At 47.2% G+C, this 24,925-nt stretch overlaps 1 protein-coding gene and 1 pseudogene across 1 annotated transcript in view; one reads left to right on the forward strand and one right to left on the reverse strand.

Moving 5' to 3' along the window:
• Nucleotides 1–212: 212 nt before the first annotated feature.
• LOC126527647 (uncharacterized) overlaps nt 213–24,925 on the reverse strand; it is a 259,964-nt gene continuing 235,251 nt past the window's right edge. The window contains exons 13-19 of the mRNA XM_055068917.1: nt 21,008–21,130; nt 18,480–18,574; nt 12,251–12,375; nt 10,717–10,985; nt 3,693–3,762; nt 1,171–1,885; nt 213–354 (exon numbers count right to left, since the gene is read on the reverse strand). Coding sequence (XP_054924892.1) covers nt 214–354; nt 1,171–1,885; nt 3,693–3,762; nt 10,717–10,985; nt 12,251–12,375; nt 18,480–18,574; nt 21,008–21,130 — 1,538 coding nt within the window. The 3' untranslated portion in view covers nt 213. The remainder of the gene's footprint in view (nt 355–1,170; nt 1,886–3,692; nt 3,763–10,716; nt 10,986–12,250; nt 12,376–18,479; nt 18,575–21,007; nt 21,131–24,925) is intronic.
• LOC140213170 (uncharacterized) lies at nt 21,998–23,934 on the forward strand (annotated as a pseudogene).

The following is a 24,925-nucleotide window of genomic DNA, read 5'->3' on the forward strand; positions in this document are numbered from 1 at the left end:
TTCAAGGCGATTCTCATTACGGGCTCGTGCGTTAAGAACGTCAAAAAATCCACTTTCTATTACATCACACTGTTAGACTTAACTGTCCGATACCACTAATAGAGTCCAACGATGCCACAATGATACCGGCGCAGGCGAACAAGATGTGTGCCTTCTGCTCGCTCCCCAGGCTCATTGTAGTGGTCATATCGTGCGACGGATCATTCATATGATTCAGAACGCGTTCACGCTGCTGGTCTTTATTATTTCCTGCTCTTGGCCTGAGTAGAAGTCTGGGACCACAGAGGGGACTTGATGTTCGGAGTAGTAAAATTTCTTGTGGTTCTCCTTGGAATCAGTCTCGTCAGTGATCACCTGGAGTGCAGAAACGAGAGTGTGACAAACGAAGGTTATTTGTTGATCGAGGACAGTAAAAAAACACGCTAGGCTTCTGAGAGCCACTAGCCCTCTGCCGAAAGAGAAATTTAAACGCTCCGATTGGCCGAAGCCAATGCAAGGTGTGGTTTTAAAAAGGTTGTGCATAAATACACGTCACAAAATCACAAATATTGAAGACAACGCGCATGCCAGATGACTGTTGGTACATTCTGCGCGATGCGAAGGCTGTAACAGCCGTATCATGTTTTGATACTTGAAAACATAATATGTTGATAGCTCGATACTTTCTCGATTCCTTGCTCGCATAAATCATTTACATTTACCCTAGCTTTGTGTCATGTACTGGTATGAAATACCCTTATTGGTATTGAATCACTACTATGCCATCCCTGTGAACGGAAAAACAAAGAAAATTTCAACGCCACACGAAACAAAATGGTAATCTTCAGAAACAAAATTGTGGCACGGCACATAACCGTGAGTTGACCAAGGAACGCTATGTAAGACGTAAAGCGGAGAACAGGTGCGTTAGAAGACACTGTGTATGCACCTAAATTGGTGGTTTAAGGAAGAGAGAGTTGGGGCAGAAAATCAGGCCTATCAATATAACGCTCTAACTTTTGCATCTGCAAGTGTAACCTGGGCAGGGTCATGGCATAACTTGTTAACAGGAAACAGTAAATAAAGAATTTTCACGACCAAAGAGATTCATTGCGTCATCGACTAAGTTGCTCATGGCTGTGTTGCACGCATTCGCAAGCATTAAGCTACCAAAAAGGCCTAAGGATTCACCTTGTGCGAGGACTTCTTGGGCAGTGTTGCTACGCTCTTGTCGTCCTTCTGCACGTTCGAGTTCTTGAGCAACCTTCGGACGCCCGAGAAACGGGGCATGATCGTGGCGTGGTCCCTGCCACCAGCTGCTGCTCCACCGCCACCCTTGCTCCAGATATTGCTGTTGAAGACCACCGTGCTTGTGCTGTCCGTGCTGCAGGACGTCACCCGCACCATGGACGAATGGCTTTTCTGCTTGGGATCCGAGTTGGCGCACCAGGACCCCGCGGGCACCGCTCCGCCGCGGTGCTTCTTGAACGTCCCCGTGGTGACGAGTTGGGCCCAGGACGCTCGAGCCTCCGGGTACTGCAGCACCCTCACAACGAAGATGAGGAAGCCCTGCATCGAGTTGCAGACGCAGAAGGCGTACTGGAACGCGGTCTTGGCTTCACCCACGGCGAACACGCCGAATATCCACGTGACCCCGAGCAGAGTCATGACGGTGAAGGCGCCGCGTACTTGGGCCACGGTGATGGGCGGGTTGGCGGCGGCGGCGGAGGCGGGGCTGGAGCACGAGTTGTGGTCGGCGGCCTTCCCGTTCGCTTCGGCCATGCGCGGCTTGAACAGCACCCGCGTCACCATGATGAAGACGAGCAAGTTGACGAAGAGGATGAAGCAGGAGATTCCCAGGAAAGCGATGTAGTAGATGAATGGGTTTCTGGATGATATTATGCAGCTAGAATAACAAAAAAGAAACAGAATGATGCATTGAAAACGTTTTTCATTGGACTACTTATGTATCTAGTTAACGTCACTCTTGCGCTAGTAGGTAAGGTGTTGTAAAGAAGTATGCTATTGTAGGTTGCTGGTGATTAGCACAGTGTAGTCGGGCATTTTGGTTAGTGCAGCAAATCTTTCTTTTTTTTCACTACATCTGCATTGTAAACAGCGATATTGCAGTAAGGCGGTGAAATATGGTGAACTAAAGATTCTGACATTTGCGATAAACTTGTGTTTTGAGAAGAAAATGTGCAACACTTTTCGAGAAGAAATTAAAATAACAGTACACTTCATTTCTAACGATCGCACCTGTCTTGCATCAAAATCAATAGAGCTACGTACAGCATTGCGAGAACTTCAGTGGTAAAAATCGGCTGATTGAGAGTGTTACGAGGCCAGATGTGTCAACGAAAGAAAGTGCTTCGTGTCAGACCTCAAATTTATACAAAAGCTAGATGGTGAGTGTCTTAAAAAACGTTTCATGCATACTACACGAACTCATAGAATGTTTAGACGGGGTTAGCCGCAGGTATTGAGTCGTTACCTGTCTGTACGATGTTTCGTTTTATTCAATGGGTTAAAAAACATGAGCGTAATAGGTTCTGGGAACTTTAGGTATTTTATGCTTCAAACTAAAAAGAGAGATAACGGCATAATAGGACTACATAAACCGGAACGCGTTGGAAAAATAATTTGACATTCAGATGAAAATTTCTATTTGAATGACTGCTGTGCCTTCTCGACAGCTTATCACCTTTATGTTTTTGTTAAAGTATAGCCTTGAATAGGGTTCAATAAAAGGATAAATTGTGCTTACATTCTTCATACATTATGCTCCGCAAGCAATATATTGTGCGAATTTAATCTCGATGGCTAAGTGTGGTCACGTGATGCGCTGGCATGAGATAACCGTGCTCGCGTGGGTGCTGTTATCGGTGGGTAAGCACACTTAAAACCATTCGAATCACTTTCAGACTTACCCTGTTTACGCTCGAAAGTCAGAGCAGACCATACAAACGAAAAGTGCGGATGAGTTCCATGGCCCTAAGAAGTTTCAGTGGTAGCTTCTATAATGGCTCTCACACCCTCTAGCAAGAACCATAGCTTGCCGCCAACGCCTTCATATACGGAGGTAGCCGTTTTGTCTAGACGTTTGGCTACCTTTTCAAGAGTTTTCGAAACCCCTGGCGGAGATTGCTCACTCTGTGGCGAGATCCCCACAGGTGGTTCACTTCTTAAATATTCGCTTTGCCTCCTACGTCACTGAGTAGACAGTGATCAATTGGCGCTCCCGCCTCGACGATGAGACGACCACTGACAAATCTGACAAATACGCGGCGCCGACGAATCACGAGAACGCAAGCCAGTGTTCGGAAAGTGAAATGCTTGCCTGATCTCTCCGCTATTTGGCCAGAGCGAGAGCGAAATTGCTGTCTAGCAGAAAGTACGAGGACTATCTTAAATAGAATTGAACTTAAGATAGGTAGTTGCTTTTGAAGAGAATAGCCGCGAAAATTTCACAGCGTTCTTTTAGAGTGCACGTTGATGTATACAATAGTTTACATTAAGACATGAATAGGTAGATGAGGTTTAGAATTGTATTGCGGGTGCAGTTTGACCTGTATGATTGAACGGTGTGTCTTTAGTGTCCTTACATTTATCCCCCCCCCACTCCCAGTAAAATATAATTATTACCGCTTTCCGTAAGTCTCGAGTACACGTTTCCAACATTCGCACATTCACCAAGGTAAGTGTAAACTTACTAGTCATCTTGATCCTTATAAGGCTCCAAGTCTATGGCCAGACAAGTTCCAACGATAACAGCCGGTATTCCTGGAATGCAAGATGACGTTTATAAGCACTGGTGCATAAAGAACTGTAGGTCTATATGGACCCAAATATTGAAATATTGTTACGTAGGAAGACGCAGACGAAAAGCTATGTACAAATATATTTACAAGGAAAATACGCTGCGCTTGGCCAAGAGGCAACAGCCCGCGCTAGCTTCTAATCGTCGTCGTCGTCTTCACACTGCTGGCCTTTCGTGATCGCGCATATTGTGCCGTAGCACTACCCCCGGCTGCAAAAGCGCCGTCCCGGAGCGACTAAAGATCGGACTCGGAAGCAGTGTAGTAGGCCTTGAGCCTACTGACGTGTACGACATCACTAGATGCCACAGGAGAGGACGAGGTTGAGGCCACAGGAGCAATTTCGTAAGTCACAGGCGTCACCTGGCGCAGCACGCGGTAGGGCCCTGTGTATCGCGAAAGGAGCTTCTCTGAAAGTCCGACGTGACGAGAGGGCGACCACAGGAGCACGAGCGCACCAGGTGAAAACTGTACGTCACGATGGCGGGCGTTGTACTGACACTGCTGAGTGGTCTGTGAGGCCGTCAGTCGAGCACGGGCAAGCTGGCGTGCATGGTCAGCGAGGGCGATGGCGTCGCGCGCATACTCGCTTGTTGAGACCGCAGCAGGAGGAAGTGCCGTGTCTAGGGGCAAGGTAGGTTCGCGACCGTACAGTAGATAAAAGGGAGAAAATCCGGCGGTGTCGTGCCGGGAAGAATTGTACGCAAATGTTACGTAAGGAAGGGCAATGTCCCAGTCGTGGTTGTCCTTGGAAACGTACTTGGCCAGCATATCGGTAAGAGTACGGTTTAACCGCTCTGTCAGGCCATTGGTTTGAGGATGGTATGAAGTAGTCAGTTTGTGTTGAATGGAGCAGGAACGCACAATGTCAGCGATAACTTTCGAGAGGAAGTTTCGACCACGGTCAGTAAGCAGCTGTCGCGGGGCGCCATGAAGCAAGATAATGTCACGCAAGAGAAAGTCCGCGACGTCAGTGGCGCAGCTGGTAGGGAGAGCCCGAGTGATAGCGTATCGGGTGGCGTAATCAGTCGCGACGGCTACCCATTTGTTCCCAGAAGATGACGTGGGAAAGGGACCGAGCAGGTCTAATCCAACACGAAAGAACGGTTCCACAGGGACGGTGATCGGCTGGAGATGACCGGCAGGTAGCACCTGAGGTGTCTTCCGACGCTGGCAGGGATCACAGGCAGCAACATAGCGTCGAACGGAGCGAGCGAGACCAGGCCAATAGAAGCGGCGGCGGACGCGGTCGTACGTGCGGGTTACCCCAAGATGTCCTGAAGTGGGTGCGTCATGCATCTCAAAGAGCACAGTCTGTCGTAGCTGTTTTGGCACGACAAGAAGAAGGTCAGAGCCGTCAGGGAGGAAGTTCCTTCGATACAGAATGCCACCCTGGAGGACATATCGGCGAACGGATGCGTCGGTAGGTGTAGAGCGCAGACGCTCGATAAGTGCTCGCAGCGATAGGTCTCGGTACTGCTCATCGGCGATGTTACCGAAGGCAGAGACAGAGAAAATGCCGTTGGCGCTACTACTGTCGGCGTCGTCAGGCTCGTCGACCGGGTAGCGAGACAGGCAGTCAGCGTCCTTGTGTAGTCGGCCAGATTTATAGGTGACAGTATACGAATATTCTTGGAGGCGTAAGGCCCAGCGACCAAGTCTTCCTGTAGGATCTTTCAGTGAGCATAGCCAGCAAAGCGCGTGATGGTCTGTGACAACGGAAAAGGATCGGCCATATAAGTATGGGCGGAATTTCGCAACCGCCCAAACTAGGGCCAGACACTCACGCTCAGTGATGGAATAGTTGCGCTCCGCGGGTGAGAGGAGCCTGCTGGCGTAAGCGATAACACGGTCGTGGCCACGCTGGCGTTGTGCCAGTACTGCTCCAATTCCGTGACCGCTGGCATCAGTACGGACTTCGGTAGGCGCAGAAGGATCGAAATGGGCCAAAACGGGAGGCGTTGTGAGAATGTCGATTAGATGAGAGAATGCAGAGGCCTCGTTATCGCCCCACTGGAAAGGAGCGTCTTTTTTCAAAAGGTCGGTTAGTGGTCGTGCTATGGCGGCGAAATTTCTCACGAAACGGCGGAAGTACGAACAAAGGCCGATGAAGCTGCGCACATCCTTGACACACTTCGGAACAGGGAAGTGCGTAACAGCATGGATCTTGCCTGGGTCCGGTTGCACTCCGTTCGCGTCAACGAGATGTCCAAGGACGGTAATCTGGCGGCGGCCGAATTGGCACTTCGATGCGTTGAGTTGCAGACCGGCTCGCCGAAAAACGTCCAGGACTGCTGAGAGGCGCTCGAGGTGCGTAGCGAACGTTGGGGAGAATACGATAACGTCGTCCAAGTAGCACAGGCACGTGGACCATTTGAAACCGTGAAGAAGGGAGTCCATCATGCGTTCAAAAGTGGCAGGGGCGTTACATAGACCGAACGGCATCACTTTGAATTGATAAAGACCGTCGGGTGTGACAAAAGCAGTCTTCTCGCGGTCGAGATCGTCCACGGCAATCTGCCAGTAGCCGGAGCGAAGGTCAATAGAAGAGAAATAGCGAGCACCGTGGAGGCAGTCAAGGGCGTCATCAATCCGAGGTAGGGGATACACGTCCTTTTTGGTAACCCTGTTAAGGTGCCGATAATCCACGCAAAAGCGCCATGAGCCATCCTTCTTTTTGACCAGTACTACAGGTGACGCCCATGGACTATATGATGGTTCAATAATGTTCTTGGCAAGCATTTTGCGAACTTCTGCGTGAATAACTTGACGCTCAGCTGGTGACACTCGATACGAGCGGCGATGAATAGGAGGGGCATCGCCCGTATTAATGCGATGTTTGACAGCTGTAGTTTGGGCTAAAGGACGATCGTTAAAGTCAAAAATATCGTGGTAGGAAAACAGAACGCGGTAGAGTTCACGAGCGTGCTCGGAGGGCAAGTCGGGGGCAATCATTTTCCGTAAGTCAGCGATGGTACAATTTGCCGACTGCGATGGTAGAGGAGTATCGGATGAAGTGTCGTCTACTGCAATGGATGCTACTGAGTGATCCTCGAATGAACAAAGCTGGGCCAAAGACATCCCACGTGGCAGCACTTGTGTCGTCAAGCCAAAGTTGACCACTGGCAGGCAGACGCAATTCGCCGTAATAGATAAAACTGTATGGGGTACTGTGATCCCATGTGTAAGGAGGACGTCTTGCATAGGAGCCGCGATGTAGTGACCGTCGGGGACTGGTGGGGATGACACTAGGTCAACGTAGGTCAGTGCCGAAGGTGGCAAGCGAACGAAGTCGGCGGAACTGAGGCGACTGGGGTGTGGTTCAGCAGGATCCAGAACAGGCAGGTCAAGGCGGAGAGTACTGGCGGAACAATCGATGAGAGCAGAATGTGCGGAAAGGAAGTCTAAGCCGAGGATGATGTCGTGGGGACAGTGGGCGATGACTGTGAATAGCACGATTGTTGAGCGATCGGCGAAGGAGACGCGGGCGGTACACATACCAATTACGGGGGCTGTTCCGCCATCGGCGACACGGACAACAGGCGTCGTGGCGGGCGTGATAATTTTCTTGAGCCGGTTACGAAGGTCAGCGCTCATTACGGACAAATGCGCCCCAGTGTCTATGAGAGCAGACACAGAAACACCGTCGACTTGCACGTCAAGAAGGTTCAGATGAGTGGGCAAAGTCAGTAGAGGATTTGGCGGCGTAGGGAGCAATGCAGCGTCACCTCGAGGCGCTGCATCGTCTAGTTTTCCGGCTGGGAGCGGCGTCCGAAGGGAGTCGGCGAATAGGAGCGACGGGGCTGGGGAGAGCGAGATTGTCGTCGTTGGGGCGAAGGCGAACGAGAATAGGGGCGGTTCGTTGCAGGAGAATCAGTGGCGGCATTATCGGAGCGTGCGGCATAGGGACGAGAAGGGCCACCTGAGGGGCGAGAGTAGGCAGTATAAGTAGGCCGGCTCGGGGAACTCCAGCGACTACGACAGTGCCGAGAAATGTGCCCGATTCGATGGCAGTGGAAACAAATAGGCTTGTCGTCAGCAGTGCGCCATTCAGATGGGTTGCGGAAACGTGGTGGGTAAGAAGATGCGGGACGGGGCGAAATCGAAGAAGCCGGGCGGGTATTAGGGCGATGGGCCGAGCAGATGGTGTGAAGACCCATGTTTTCAAACTCCTGGCGGACAACTGCCTGGATCAGTGAGACCGTGACTGCAGATGTGTTGGTGGGACTGGAGTCGAAGGCAGCCGGATAGGCGGCCTCGATCTCACGCCGGACGATCCTGGTAACATCGGCAGTGTTGTTGGGACGAGGAGCGTCGGCACAGGAAGATGTCGCTGGGGTGTTGGGCAGACGGGCAAACTGCTGGTCAATACGTCGGCTTTTGGCGAGTTCCAGGCGGCGGCACTCTCTTATAACAGCATGCACCGTCGCTACGTTGTTGCAAACGAGCAAGTTGAAGGCGTCATCGGCAATGCCTTTGAGGATGTGGGAAACCTTGTCTGACTCAGTCATGTGGGTGTCAACTTTGCGGCACAGAGCCAAGACGTCCTGAATGTACGTGACATAGGGCTCTGTTGACGTCTGCACACGGCCGGAAAGCGCCTTCTGCGCGGCAAGTTGTTGACCGTAGGGGTTGCCGAACAAGTCTCGAAGCTGTGTCTTAAGTGAATCCCAACTGGTGAGCTCATCTTCGTGCGTGCGATACCAAACTCGAGGTGTGCCACCGAGGTAAAAGACTACGTTGGCGAGCATAATAGTAGGGTCCCACCGGTTATTGCGGCTGACGTGTTCATACAGGCTGATCCAGTCATCGACGTCTTCCCCATCTTGGCCCGAGAATACGCCAGGATCACGGGGAGCGGGGAGAGTGATGTAGGTCGTCGAAGTGGCAGCAGGTGTCGGAGCCGGCGGAGTCGGGTTGTCGTCGCCGGGAGCCATGAAGGAAGGCTCGACGTACCGTCCACTGCGAAGCTCCGTGACGAGGCACAGGGAACGTCCACCTCCACCAGATATGTTACGTAGGAAGACGCAGACGAAAAGCTATGTACAAATATATTTACAAGGAAAATACGCTGCGCTTGGCCAAGAGGCAACAGCCCGCGCTAGCTTCTAATCGTCGTCGTCGTCTTCACACTGCTGGCCTTTCGTGATCGCGCATATTGTGCCGTAGCAATATGTTTGTATATACAGCTGTTATATCCTTCAAGACCAATGCAAACGCTATCCTCTTGTTGACATGCAAAAGCGTAAGCGTTTGGGCAGGTTGGTTCATGACTAGAGCGCCATCTTGCGCCATTTCCGCTCAAGTGTCACGATGGCTTCAGCACGAGGTATGGAAAAATATTTCATGGAAACGTATTCGTCATATAAATTCTTTTGTGAAGGCTCTCTGTTAGAGTTTGCTAGCATGCATATTTTCGCATAATTAGCCAGGAGCCAAAATAGCTTGCTTGGATGGATGCACCCTCAACAGAAATCAGATCTTACAAGACATTGAGTAGGATAGATCTTATGGCAGATGCTGCAAGCTACATTACTGTTCAGTAGAACGGCGAAGCCGGGAGATAAATCAGCCAATCATATGATTTGTATTCCACTCCATCTTGGGCAATATTTTAAAAAGTATGTGCAGGTACCACGCGGCTGGACCGAACCAAGGCAATGCTGTTTGCCACAATACACAAAGCGGTGTTTTGCGGCATAGCAAATGCACACTTTATAGTGTTTCGCAAGCTTTTTTTCAGGTTGGAAGCAGCTTTTATGTACAGCGCATTGAACAACACGAAGCCGGATCTGAAATTTTTCACGATGACTCACAATTTTCTCATTGACACTTTAGCTCTGAATATAATATTTGAGAAGTTTATGCAGTAATGATAACTAATTATGTCATTCAACGAAATACGGAAAAATAGTGTGACTTGCTCCAACCGACATTACTTTGGTTCTGTGCAGCTGCGTGGTATTTGCATATTTTTCTATTTTTGGTTACGAGTGACACACGGTATAGACTACGTCGGAAAACACTGGCGTAAAGTTAGATAAAAACACAGCGTGACTGCGCACGACTACAAGAAACACAAAGCTACATCGCAAGCGCTTGTGACGTAGCTTTGTATTTCTGCTTGTCTCTGTCTCAGCCACGCTGCGTTTTAATCCAAGTACGAACCAACTCGCCCGAGTTAAAGTTTTACTAAGGCAAACATATCCGCGACCGAGCCTTATACTCTCAGTGATACTACGCACCTGGAATAAATTCTACAATACGGACTTCGCTTTAAGAGGCGAGGGTGACAATAATTGGCGGCGTCATGTTGACATTCCGGCGACGCAAGAGGAAAGCAGACTAGCACGTAAAAGAGGTCACAAGAAAGAGCGCTCAGGATGTGTTGTCTCCTTCCCGCTATTGTTTACTTTACGAGCTGAAATTTCTACGTGAAGTACTGACAAACACCCCTCCCCCCCATGTACCCTTTCTGTAAGCCTAATAAATAGTGCCCATTACAAAGGGAAACACGATTTAGGCTATGGCAGGGACAAGTCATACTGATGGGATGGGCTGTAATTTCAGTCACGTAAGCCGTGATCACATGGTGTACAGATGAGGAAAGGGAAACAGAGGGGTCCGATTTATGGTTAGTCACAACAATATGAACACAAGAGACAAGGAAGCCAAGAAAGACGAGTATAAACCTCACTGTAGATTTAATGTAAGCGTAGGAATAACAGGGAAGAGTAAATGTAGGCGGACGAACAGGGAACTTGCCGCCGGTGGGCCCAATCTCGCTCCCCCCGGCATTGCGTGGAATTTCACCCCTAGTTAGGCGCAGCGCATCCCCTTTAAGCGCGTTCCTGTGGTATTGCTAGCTGTGTAGTCTCCGCGTGGGGATATGTAACACTACGGCTGTGTGACCGCTCACCCCAGGCGAGGAGGGCGCGCTTGAGCATGAAACAAGTCTCTGACGTGGCGAACACGTGCACCAGCATCTGGTACATGTTGGAGGCCTCGACGCCCATCCACGCGAGGCAGGCGAGCAGGAAGTAGTGAGTGGCCACGGCCGCTCCGAGGCACAGTTCGAGCCTTGGGAACCGCTCGTGCAGGGAGCCAAGCAGGAAGGAGACGTTCAGGAAGAGCATCGCCGAACACAGGTTGAGCAGGATCTTGCCCGACCGGTCCTTGTTCAAGCACCTGTCGGATAGGAAGAGCGTCGACAACACAGCAACTTCTGTTTGTATAGTGTCCCTTTGCATCCTTCCACATGCACTGAGTGCTTACTCTCTCCCTTTTTTTCCTCTTTCTATTCCCCTTTCCCCTACCCCCAGTGTAGGGTAGCAAAGCGGGTGCTCGTATGATTGACCTGCCCGCCTGTCCTGTCCTTCCTCTCTCTCTGTATGCACGAATGTTCTGATGCCACACGTGTTCGTAAAAGAAGGCGGCAGCCAATCGCGACTAGCGAAATCGGCCAGACTGTCCCGAATAGCGTTTACGCGTATTAATGATTTGTGAATTGGGCCCCGGGTGACTGAGTAATCATCAAAAAACAGGGCTGTAGAGCTAAAGTGGCGACATCTTCAAGCAACGCGTTAATGATGCCGACAGACGTTAGGAAACCGGAAACAATGCTACTTCCTAATTCACCGATATTTAACCCATCATACATTTTAATTACTTACCTCCGGGAACATGTTGAAATTCTGAAGTTGAAGTCAGTGTGTGGTTAACCTTAATGAAAGCCTGAATTTCAGGCATTATTTCCCTCAAAGTAAGCATAATATACATTGGTGCCCCAGATAATTTTTGTCGCTTTCCATAACAAAGGATCTAGCGAAGTTGAAATTTAAATGCAGGATCAATTCATTGCACGGAAATTTCCCAATAGATGCCTGCGAACTGCTGTTTGTTTTAAACAGTCGCAAAGTTTACATGTATACAAGTCTGACTGTATAATTTTCTAAAGTTGCAGCAAGTTCCAGCAAGTTCCAGCAAGTTAGTATTATTATGTAGGTCGTTTACAGAATTTTCAGGTTTACACAGCCGTCAGGACACAGTGCACTGTACAGCTAACCTGTCTTGTCCTGTACTTAGTTCTGTCCGCGATATTCAGTGAAAAGAACCATTCCTATTCCCCAGGGCGGTCCAGGCAAGTGATCACCCCTTTTGAATGTTTTTTTTTTTTGTTTACTGAACTCCCCGCATTTAATTGAGTTCCAACGGTCAAGAGGGTTACGTGCTCAGCCCACCTTATCATCTTTTAGTTGCGGACATCTACACGACAGCCATCCGCACTGTATTTGAATGACATTCATTCAGACTCCTAGGATCACCCCTGAATGAAACGCTACAGCTGGCTTTGTCCACATAAGAACAAAACGAACGGTATTGCCAATAGCAACAGAACATGCGTCAATCAAACGTGCGAGCGGGTTATCAAACGTCCCGCGTTAGAAGCTCACCTGAAAAGAGCGTAGGTCAATATCGTGAAGAACAACCCGACGACAGACATGATGCACCCTACGTAGGATATGAGCGAAAGAATCCGGTAGTGGTGGCGTGCCGTAGTCTTTTCCGGAAGAGGATCCTAGTGAAGCATGGGGATTGCGCAGTTATACACCAGTTGAAAACAGCACATGCCTCGCAAAAATGTTCCAGTATGCACGTGAACCTTTAGTGGTCATTCTATTTCAAGTCGAACTTGGGAGATCGCGGCACTCATATATCCGACATATTACCCCTGGAACTGCGGAACCACTTTAATCGTTAGGCATGACATATATTGTACAGTATATTTGAGCCCTGGTATCTTTAAGTGCACAAGGACTGCCAATCATTGTGATGTGCTTCTGAGCGTCTTCACACCATGACCAGCGACCGCATTGCAAATTCTGCAGCAACTTCATCCTATTGGAGAATTTTAGCCCGTCCGCATTCGCCTTACCATGTGTGAAATGCAGGGTTACCGGTGACGTAGACGTGGAGAAGAGAGTTGGTAGCGCCATCATGCGGCGCAGAGTCTGGCCAATAGACACCGAGCAACTATTGCCAGGACTTATCATATTCTCTGACCTGTGGGTGTAAAGCGTCCATAGCCACCTAAGCTTCAACATGCAGCACTTTTCTTTTCCTCGACGATAACACCCATGCAGTGACAGCAATACAAAGAATAACATTTCTAGCACGTTGATGTTGAGAAACTAGTGATGGCCGTATAATTAGTTTGTTCGACTAACGATAAATGATTCACCATTTCAGCCTTTATTCGATCAATCGCTTTCAATGCGTTTTTATCGTCGAATAATTGATTAATCGCAATTTTCGGCAGGCACTTCCAAAAAAGTTAAAACACAGTTATCTACTTTTGTAGTACCTTACTTTAACGTTTTAGAGGTGAAACCAAGTTAGAAATACAGGTTTATAAATGTTAGATAAATAATAATCTTTCATTTTCTAAAGAGTAAATACAGGTCGCGCTAATGGCTCTTGAAAAGATAAACGATAAAGGGAAAGCGAGACATTCACTCAAACGTAGCTAAGTGCTACAAAGGAAACCCACACGGGTTCCTCGAAAGAAAAGCGTCGCGATTGAAGCAAAATTCGTCCTGGTTTCTTCAAACGCGAAGCTTTCTTTTTTTGGAGGAAACCGTATGGGTTTCCTTTGTAGCACTTAGCTACGTTTGAGTGGATGCCTCGCTTTCCATTTAATAATTACCTCTCTCCATCTTGCGGGTTTCCGCAGAACTATTACGTCAAGATAAACAATATATGTTATAAGTGGCAGAATTAAATAAGATACGTTCCACTAGTGAATCCCGGTTGTATGGTACAGTTAAACAAGAAATAAAAGAGATGGCAATAGGGAAAGGTGAAGTTCCACTAAAATATGCAAGAAATTACAATAGGCACATGGAAAAGAAAATTGCTGGCTTGAGATTTTAAAACACGCACTCTTTTCTACAGAGCGAAGGAATGTCAATTGGCTGGGATGCTTGGGTGAAACCGACAACTTTTTTGAATGGCCACACAAGCAGCATCTCACAATAGACGCTCGGAAGCTATAAAGTGGCTAGAATCGACATAAACTCTATTGTCATGTCAAATACATGCTCCAAGCCAGCGTGCATGCCCTGCCACGTCTTAGTGGACTTAGAGTGGCACGACGATCAACGACTGCGTTGCTATTGCATGACTTAAACTGCGAGGGCGTTTCAAGCCTCTGGCTTCGGGCGGCCTGGTGGTGTGTGGAGAAAGAGAGGGGAAGCCATCGGCTCGGCATCACTCGGGACTCGGAAAAATACTGTCGACAATCGCTCTACCACAACCGCATGGTCACCGTTCGTGCGCCGTCATTACAGTACGATATTAAATTCTTGCGCCACTCAAGCTCTCGAAAACGATTAATCGAACAGGCCTGATCAATTAAGTCGATTAGAATGATATGTGGATGCCGATGTAGATTATTCGTTTCGCGGAATACATTCAATCGATTAATAGATTAGTCATTCGTTCGATATTACCAACCTAACGAACAACGTGTCACGACATGTGACTACCAGCGTTACTGTTGTTGTTGTCGTCTCCAGCGTTGCGGTATTATTGAAGGTGGATTTGCGGAAAACCTCAAGCTATAATTCCAAGCATTACGTCATGTGCAAAAAAAAAAAAATAATAGCTACGCAAAAGTTCAGGGACTGACAGTGATAAATCAGACTGGCCTTCTTCTAACTCCATTATTCTCGGCGATTAATCCTGGCACTTGCCGAAGCATGCATTTAAAAACGGCTTCGGCACAGCCCTCACAAGGGAGTGCCCCATGACGGCGTCGCCGGGCCGGTATTGATGTGTTCTTCGAGCACAGACGGGCAACTATATACGCAAATAAATTATTGTTGGTTGTTCTCGTTTCCGCTTTAAGTGCGCAATGATTGATTGCAGCGTGGCATGCCGCTACTGAAAGCACGCTCGAACCAATACTTGGCAGTCCCCTCGCTTGTAGTTTGCTTATTGAGCCAGCATATAGCCCTACGAAAATTTTCGCATCATCCCGACATCGGTAAAACTTTTTTCCCAATCTTCACGCGACACATTTCTCCATGTTTGATCAACACATAAACTTATGCCCAAAGTTTTTAATCAGCTTTGAGCCCATCCACGGCATGCGGGCATTGCTGTAGATGAAAACTTGATAGCTTCAGAGAACCGCCTAATGACTCTATTATTCAAAATGCGCCCCTATCACAAACAACCTCTGCCTGTCTAGTGCAAAGTGCGTGAAACTCTGGTTGCACCCAAGAGAGATGCCGGGCCTTCTTCACTGGCGCTAACGCAACGACGCAAACTATACTAAACTACTTCTACTGCCGGTACAGTATGCACGGCAAAAAACAAAGCAACGGCCGATCCATCACGAGACGGTCAAATTATACCCGCAAGGCTTCCTTTCCTGAAAAAAGCACGAAGTATGCGTTTGAACTTGTCTGATGAGAATGACAAAACCTTGTTTAATTAACGCGGCCCCTCCAAACCAGGGTTGTCCTTCAGATAACTTCGCGAGACGACCATCCACATGTCAACGCGCTGGAGGCACTTTTTAGAGCGACGATTTGCTTTTAATCTTTTTTCTCGCTCAGTGTCATGTGTGGCACGAGCGAAAATTGGCCATATATATTCAAGGAGAGCCGTGTATGATGCGCGATGGCCTGCACAATGAGTATCAGATTTCACAGATGCATTAATGACAAGAGTTCTGAGAGCAAGTGGCTTTGACTTGCGACACTTAGCTAACACTACAGTAAGATAACCAATGTGAATCAACCAAGTGTTGTTGAGTTCTGCGCTCAAAGGGCTTTTACTTGGCGACACCAATCCACTTAATACTGGAAGATATATAACCAAATCAAATCAACGCAGTGTTGTTTATTATTTAGTTTCCCAGAATATTGTTGTGTGTAAAAAGGAGAAATAAGGTCAGCCATACTGTCAACAGTGGGTTTGATTTCATCATTGAAAGCTATATATACGTTTGCATGTATTACTGTAACTGCTGTTTTGCTGAAGCTATGTTCTCTGTCCTTGTATTTGGTCTTGTTATTGTTACCAGCTGCTCATGCTATGCTGGTTAAAGCTCTTCAAGCTGCCTGAGCGGCAGCTCTTCTTTGTCACTCTTTCACATACTTTGCGGCCCGAGTAAACATTGATTCATTGGTAGAGAACGCGCTATAAACAGGACTAAAGCAAGCACCATTTGTTTCAGTACATTTCGTGTCAAATGGTACACGCACGTGGGGTAGGGCTGAACTCGAGGGTTTGACGAAGTCTCAACTGATTGGGTAGAATTGTGGCGAAAAACACAACAGACGTGCGACCAAGGTGAAAAAGAAATATTTAAGAACTTGAGGTTTCGGCCTCCACAGAGGAAAATTTTACACAATATAGTTAACAAGCCCCAAACGGAATATTTATGCACAACTGCGAACAGTCAAGATTGAAATAAATTTTTTTTTCAACATTGTCCGCGTCTGTTTTGTTCCTTCCCGCAGAGTAAGGCAAAAAATTTCAAATACACAGGTTTAGCTCCGTATTACAGCATTGTTTACAATACGTGGAAGTGTTTCCTTTCAATCTGCTGCTCAGTGAAACTAGCACTAACGAAGACGCACACACGCGAGAAAGGCACGATCACAAACGAACACAGCGCAATAAACAGAACAATAAATAGGGCCAAAATAAGCGAGTCTTCCACTTAAATTCAGGTTTGTGAATATCGCATGTGGTATCGTCTGCATAAGATATACGGGCGCGTTTGACTAACGTAAGACGTTGTCAACCATACTTACTCGCGAACACACAGCTCGCCGTTCATCGGCGCACAAGCTCGGCAATATGTAATTGTCCGCAATCTGTGGAAATCCTTTTTTCTAACGCCATATCCTTCTTGGAACTTAGGAGGAAACAGAAGAATTTGCTCCGTTCGCGGCTGGCGTGAAGATCGCGCGAACACCCAATCGGCTTCGCTTTTACATGCAAATCAGGATGACTTCTTTACCGCATTAAAGCTTTTAATTTGCCCACTAAAGGCATTTGTCATTTACAAGTGGTGCCGAAACTCGGGAACCACCGACCGACGGCATCAACGATAGCGGAGGCTGATAACCGCCTGGTTACCATCGTGACCACCCTATCTTCCAGGCTGTCTCGTTTAAACCGGCCGTCATCTTGGACTCGGTTAAAGGCAAGCGCGAAGCACAGCGCACCCTTGAAGGTAGTTAGTGAAAGGGATCAGGACAACATTCATTTGGGCTAGATGGTGCATACTTGAATAAGGAAGGAACAGCGCCAACTAAGACGATCACAAGAGGGGAGAACGACACAGGACAAGCGCCATCGAAACACAGGTGCTTGTCCTGTGTCGTTCTCCCCTCTTGTGATCGTCTTAGTTGGCGCTGTTCCTTCCTTATTCAAGTGAAAGGGAGGCGGCCATAACGAATGACGGAATGAGCCTGCTAAGATCTTCAGATACTGGCGAACTGACTGGAAGGCACGACCAGCGAGCTGAAATCTATAGATCGAGAAATACAGCCGCACCTTACGAGCACCAACCACGAAATGGTATTCTTACGAACTGCTGAGTATTCCGACAAGGTAGTTACTCATCGAAACCTAGGCACTGAACAGAGAATTAACAGCCAACCGCAGTACACTTGCCATCTCACCGAAACACTAGAGGTGAGGAACCAACTCCCATAGTCACGGCGTCAGGCTACCATGTTTGGAACTTTAAATGTTTTACGGAACTGCTCGCAATTGGCGTTCCTTTCGGGAACAGTTTCAAGCCGTCATTCACGAGAAGCCGGCGTTGACCGAGGTGGACAAGTCTGACTGTTCAGCATCAGCGTTCACCAGACCTGCAGCTGTTGCTATCGCCGGGCTATCTGCAAGTTCGAGGGGGCTATCAGGAGGCACGCGCCACTCTCGCTGCATGATTTGCTAGAGAAGGCATTATAGTGAAAGACATCATCGCGCGCCTTATAAATTCACAACAATTTGAAATTCAATCCCTACTTGAACTTACCTATAGATGAATCTAGCACTCAGCTAGGCTAGATTTACCAAATTCACATGTGCGTCTCACACTCGACGATAACGGAAACGTCTGTGTAATCAATGGACGAATTTCATTTAGGTTGAGACAGTGCTAACCTCGCCAGGTTGCCGACCCATCGCCATGTCAATCTGCCCATAGACGAACACGGCCCTGAAGGGGCTACTGCGGTCTTAATATATCCTTAGGATCCAGGGGGTCACTGTGATTGAATCTGTCCCTTGACATTTTCTCTGTGCGCGCATGGGTTCAAAAACCCTTCCCTCTCTTCCCTTTTCCTCCATACAATCGCGCCTCCTCTTTTTACGGCGCTGGGTAGAAAACCGGATGCGCCTTTGATAAATTGGTATCTTGTCATATTCAAAAGAACATTAAATTGTGTGAATATATACGCACGTTGATACGGATAGTTATTTCATTAGGGCTATATGCATGGAAAAGTTAATCTTCTTTAGATGTCACAATAGGCAGAGTTCTGCTCACCCAAACGCTATGTATAGCACGACGACAGTCGCGTTTATGATAGCAGGACTCTGTAAGCTGTCACCAAAGACTCGATGTGAAGTGTTTTCTTCCAAGGTACGTACCAGGAGCAGCGAAAACGCAGTCATATGCGTCGAGGAGCACACGGTCACGTTTGTCGAGTGGTTTGTCGTTATGCCGGCGGTAGACCACTCCTTAACTGAAATGAGAGGGAATGTTCAGAAATACTTTGACCACTGAATGCACAAAATTCCCTAATGCAGAATTATATTTCGCTTCCTTTAACCTTTAACTTTGCCATAAATTAACTGGCCACATCTACAGCATATCTTCCTTTACACGTCTGAGTGTATATATATATATATATATATATATATATATATATACTGATGAAGATTGGTCCACTTGTACTAGTTACCTTGTGGCACCGCTCAAGTTCTTTACGAGTGAAAGGTCGCCTGAAGAATTTCTCTTTACCCACATACATATGATACCAACAGGTAATGAAGTCAATGAAATATCCGTTCCTTGGCTTCACTGTCTGTTGGAGCTATGTGGTCGTGATTAACAAAGATCGAGCTCCTCGGTTTCCCTTCTTCACTCGTTTGTATATGATCAACTGCAGCAGCAGCAGCAGCCTCTCTTTATGTCCACTGCAGTACGAATGTCTCTCCCTGCGATCTGCAATGACCCCTGCCTCGCGCTGCCGGTTCTAAATATATATATATATATATATATATATATATATATATATATATATATATATATATATGGGCAGTTGACTCTAGATGTGGAAAATTATGGGAAAAAGAGGCGTAGACGCGCAAGCGAAAATATTTTCGTTAATAACTAACGTTCTGGCCGTGGGCCCGGCATTCGTCTAAGTCGACGAAAGCCTCAGCCGCAGGGCAGGCTTTCGTGTTTTACTGGTTGCAGGATATGTACCATAAAACTTGCCGCAACAATGTACCAATATTTTAGTTGCATTTTTAACGAACTGCGGTTATATACATCGAACCACAATATTAGCTGTAACGCGCATATATATCGTCGCACACTTTGCGAGTGATTATCTCGAAACTCGTGCGATCCCGAAAATTCATTTCAACTTATACGTCCTACGAACTCAGTGGCTGCAATTCGTAAATTGCAGTTTGTGCCGTAGTGTAATTAATAAAGTTTATTAGGTGAACTTTCGCTAATTATTCGATTATGCGGTTTCTCCTGCAAGCAATATCCGACTCTTTAGGTGACCCAACTTATTGACTAGAAGTATGCTATATGCCACTGGTATCATTTAGACGTTCTGTATCGTCTACAAAAAAAAAGATACACCCGCTATGTATATAGTTGAAAGCATTGAGATGAACTTTCCTGGCAGCATTCTTAGTATTTGATCAAATTCACGTTAAAACACACGACCGAAAGGACATGCAGAATTGTCGAATTGTAGAATTGTGGAGAGAGAGCTAATATAGGGACAGATTGAGAGGGGGATAGAGAGAGAGAGAACAGAATTGCAGTGCTCCACACCCACTTGCGCATATCGAATGGCCCGAGTTGTCGTCTCCTCGTGGTGAAAAACGCAACGAACTTTCGCAAAACTACCAAGAGTATAGGCTACGAAAGCTTGGCTTTAGCACGTCACGCATTGGGGCGGCTTTTCTCCTCGTTTCACACGGCTACATTATGGCACAGAAGGGTTACCGGAGCCTTAGACGTAATAGGAGATACCTGTTGTGCTTCTCTGTGCAAACGCCTCTCGTCACTATTATTCCCTCGGCTAGCATACGCCATCTTACTCCTCGTTATGCAAACAGCTAACAGATACGGGCGACGAGAGGCTCGTCTCACCCAGAGCTGCTGCTACCTCGCTCACTCAAACAAGCTTGTCGTCGTTTAAGTTCACAACTTGCACCGCACTAGTACGCTGTTGTTGTTGTTTTTTCTATGTGGAGTGATACCCCATCATTCAAGAACTTACATCGCACCCGAAATTCGCACACGTACTCGCTAAATGTCGACGCCTGCACTCGTAAACAAACTCGCAGCCTTTTGGGTCATGTCTTGCCATACAACGATAATCGTCATCTTTCTTCTCCGCATTTCTTTTATTTAACGTTGCGAGCCCGGTACTTCCCAGTCACCAACGGCTTGCGCGTTTTCACCGTGACAGAGCATTCTAGACAGGAAAGCAGCGAGCGCCGCGTTTTCAAGAAAGGAAACGCAAGCAAGACAGATGACGATCATCGTTGTGTGGCAAGGTACGACCCAAAGGGTGTACACCCGTGAGCAAAAGTACACAGACCAGGGATTGCATGCCAAAAATGATTTGCTCCTCTGCCTGCGAGTGCAACTCGAAACTAGAGACTGCAGTCTATACTAGGCGTTACGAATATTGTAGTCCACTCGCATGTTTCCATTTATGCCTGTTAATTACGAAGAAATTCAGTTTATTCGGCGACCCCGTGGTCCGTGTACTTTTGTTCACGGGTGTACATTTGTTTAATTAAGAGGGTGCAGCTTTAGGTATATATAACCCTGCAACATTTTTTAATTCATTAGCAGTATCGGCTCGCCAGCCGAGTCCCGAAGCAAATCTCGCTCACAGAAATCTGGGATCCGTACTCACGGCGCTCATCCCAGAAGGCGCAGATGTACCTCTCGGCGTTGTACGTCGGGTACGAGTAGACCAAGGGGTCGGTGAGATTTTCGATCTTGCTGTCACCGATCTTCGCAGAGAGCACGACTTGGCCTGCGAGCGTATGTGGGAGTACGCAAACGTTTCTGTTACAAACTGCACGCGCCGCCATCGACGAGCGCAGGTGCAGGAACGAAAGAAAGCAAAAAAAAAAAAACAGCAATCATAAGGGATTCTTCCTGTTTTAAAGTCGTTCGTATACTGCGACAACAGCAGGCACTCTAAGTGCGGACTAATTAATAATAAAAATAATTATGGGGTTTTACGTGCCAAAACCACTTTCTGATTATGAGGCACGCCGTAGTGGAGGACTCCGGAAATTTCGACCACCTGGGGTTCTTTAACGTGCACCTAAATCTAAGTACACGGGTGTTTTCGCATTTCGCCCCCAGCGGACTAATTAAGGGAATACTAAAGAAAGAGAAACGCCGGTTAAGCTTCGACAGTGTATGTATTATTTAAGAAATGTATTATCGTTACTTTTTGCTATAAGGCGTTATAAGAAAAGAAACGGAAAGTCAACAAACAAGTTTGTTTTCACTTTCGCGCACAGAGCCCAGCGCCGTGCGTTACCGATTTATTGCAGATCTCAGTTTCTTTTTTCTTCTCTTGTGTGTAGGCGTCTATAGGGCCTTTCGTCTTAGCAAATGTTCTTGAATGTTTCTAAATTTAGTCCTCCTTTCTTTTAGAGTGCAGTGTACTGCATCGTTACGGATTAATAATTGACAAGGTGAGAGCAGAAACACCTCAGCGAGAACAGAACCTGCGGCACAGTTTTCTGAAAAGTTCCAAAAGATCAATTTTCTATGCTGTAGATCGTGGGCTGAAATTCAGTGTGGATGGAAAAATACCACGAAGGCGGCACGGGAAGGGCAAGGAGCGCGGGGGGCGGGGGGGGGGGGGGACCGTAGTTTCACCGATTTCGACTTGGCGTTGCAAACAAAAGACGCCTACCTTATAAAATTCATCGCGCAAGCTCCGCACCACGTTTGCGGCGAGAGGGTGTAAGAGGACGTAGCCCACTAGCTGCTTGACTATTCATTGATACGCCCAGCAAAGGAAACAGACTCGAGTTAAACTTAAGGCTCTGCGAAATCATCCATTGTCCCTTGGAACAATACTTGGAACATAGCCAGTTAGTGGCCTTGAAAGAACAGCATTCAGTGCAGTAAAATACTTTTTTATGTAACCATGGACATGCATGCTAGACGCTATAGGGATGACTTCTTTTTTTGCTTTGTTTATTTTTTGCAGTGAATCACCCTTTTTGTCATGGTTCGTTTGTTTTAGTTTCTTTTCTTTCGCTCTTGTAAGTGTGAGTGTTTGTGAGCTCCTAAACTTTTCATTTTTCTTTTTTTTTCTATATCTGTTATTCTCTTAACTTTAAATAACCACTTACCTCTCCATTTAAAATCTATTTATTCTACCTATAGCTATGACGTCAAAATCTACGATGACTTCACATGGAGCTGCGACTGTTTCACCAGCCTTCTGTTTTAGCGTCTTTTCTTGTCTATAGTATAAGCCTCAGCCAGCGTGCGCTTTCTACGTAGTGGGGAAAAAAAAGTCCCTCATATGTCTCTATTTGAAGCAGGAAGCTGGACTTTAGTTGATTCGAGTAGCATGATATATGCTACTGCAGTGGGCTTGGTGGCACCATCCGAGACGCAATGCTGAACCCTTTGTTCGTCTTCATACAGGTGTTCGTGCAAGGGCAAGGGCGCCTCGGCGATGGCCTTCCGATACTGATAGGACATCTTCCTTCGACAACGTCATCAGTACCAAGCCTACACGTGCCTTACGCTGCGCTGATTCCGCACGTTGTCGGGTCGGCTGACTCAACACCCGAGGCATCATGGGAGGTGGACCGTCCTTTCGGCGCACCGGCGACGACTGCGACAATGTCGGCGCTGTATAAAACTGAGAGCAAACCGCGCGTCGATTTCAGTGGGCTTTGTGGCACCATCCGAGACGCAATGCTGAATCCTTTGTTCGTCTTCATACAGGTTGGTGATAAATGGTCCTTTTCTAAATGCTTGAGAACCAGCTCTGTTGGGTTAGTGGTGCTGCCGAGCCCCAGCTGTCTTTTCCGCTGTTGCTGTGAATCATTGGATGTTGTGCGTTTGCTATTACAACTGAGTGGAGATGTGGAAGAAAATCCAGGGCCTAAGATTGACGAGGTTCTTGAAGTGGTTACTGAAATTCAGTCCCCTCAAACGCTTCTTCAGACCGGATTACTTAATGTGCAGACTAGGCTGACAGGAATTGAAGGAGCACTCGCATCACTCAAACTTTACCAGGAGAAGGTAGAGAAGTGTGAAGTAGCTATTACGGCCGTACAGAAAGAATTGTTACACATGGCCAAAAAACTGGATGACCTAGAAAATCGCAGCCGCCGCAATAACATTGTCATCTGTGGTCTAAAGGAAGGCAATGATGAAACTAACACATCTTAGGCAGAACATGTCACGGAGAGCATGTTTAAGGAAAAGCTCGGGGTAGAGGTGCGATCACTCGAACGTATTCATCGCATTGGTAGAAAGATTAAGAACAAAGAACGACCAGTAATACTACGCTTGTATGACTTCTCTGAAAAGGCTGCAGTCCTTCGTAACTGTTTCAAATTGGAAACCAATAGCATATCTATTTCTGAGGATTTTTCGCCAGCTGTTCGGGAAGTGCGGAAAAAGTTGTGGCAGTCGTCGAAGGTTGATCGCGCGAAAGGTGAAAAGGTGAGCCTTCGGTTTGATAAAATGAAAGTTGGCAACAGCTGGTACGCGTGGGACGGCGACAAAAATAGAATAACTCTGATTAAGCGCCCACACGATGACGCTGCTCTGCCCGGAACTGATAAATGACCGCAAAACACAAGCCCTTTGACATTATTGCGCCTTAATGCACGTAGCATTGTGAACAAAAGCGAAAAATTAGAAGAAATTGTCTTGTTGTACTCTCCTGACATCATGGTAATTGCCGAAACCTGGCTGCACCCCGACATTCATGACTCTGAAGTAGCTCCAGTGGCTTGCAGCCTCCTTCGCACAGACCGTGACGGTCGCGGTGGGGGCGTAGCCCTAGTAATAAAAAATTGCGTTTTATTTCGAAAACACGAGGGCATACCTGGTCATGAAAGCATCTGGTGTACCGTTAACGTGTGCGGAATATCTGTTCTGATAGGTGGTGTGTACAGGCGTCCTAACGCTTCCGTCGAATACATGATGCAATTGCACGATTTCCTCCACACCAAGGTAAATGCCAGAACCAAGCTGATATTAACCGGTGATTTCAATCTGGCAGGAATAGACTGGGATAACCTATCGTTTGGGGCTAGAGAAAAGGAAAGCTGCGACCAATTGGTGAAAATAATGTTTAGCTTCTCATTATCGCAGCTAGTTAACCATCCAACAAGGCAGCAGGGAGGCGCCGCATCAAAGCTAGACCTTGCATTAGTATCCAACACTCTCAAACCAGAAATTAGCATAGAAGATGGTATTTCTGATCATAAAATGATTTTCTTGACCTTTTCTGGGTTAACGGCACAGGCGGGTCACCAAGATCATCCTTACGTTGGTTTTAAAGATTACAGAAGAGCAGATGACGTGAGCATCATAGATTACTTAGAAACTGTGTTTGAGGATTTCACATCACTGCCTTCATATGATGTTAATGGATTGTGGGCGAAATTTAAGGGTGCGATAAAACATTGTGAAGAAAATTTTATCCCCACAATACGTAAACGAAAAAATAGAAAAACACCCTGGATTACCCGCAGTATCATCCACTTGAAAAGAAAATTGCGAAGGATGCGCAGGAAAAAACAAAACCCACTGGAAATCGCACATATTTCAG

The sequence above is a fragment of the Dermacentor andersoni genome, chromosome 9 (assembly GCF_023375885.2).
Source record: "Dermacentor andersoni chromosome 9, qqDerAnde1_hic_scaffold, whole genome shotgun sequence".
NCBI classification, from domain to species: Eukaryota; Metazoa; Arthropoda; class Arachnida; order Ixodida; family Ixodidae; genus Dermacentor; species Dermacentor andersoni.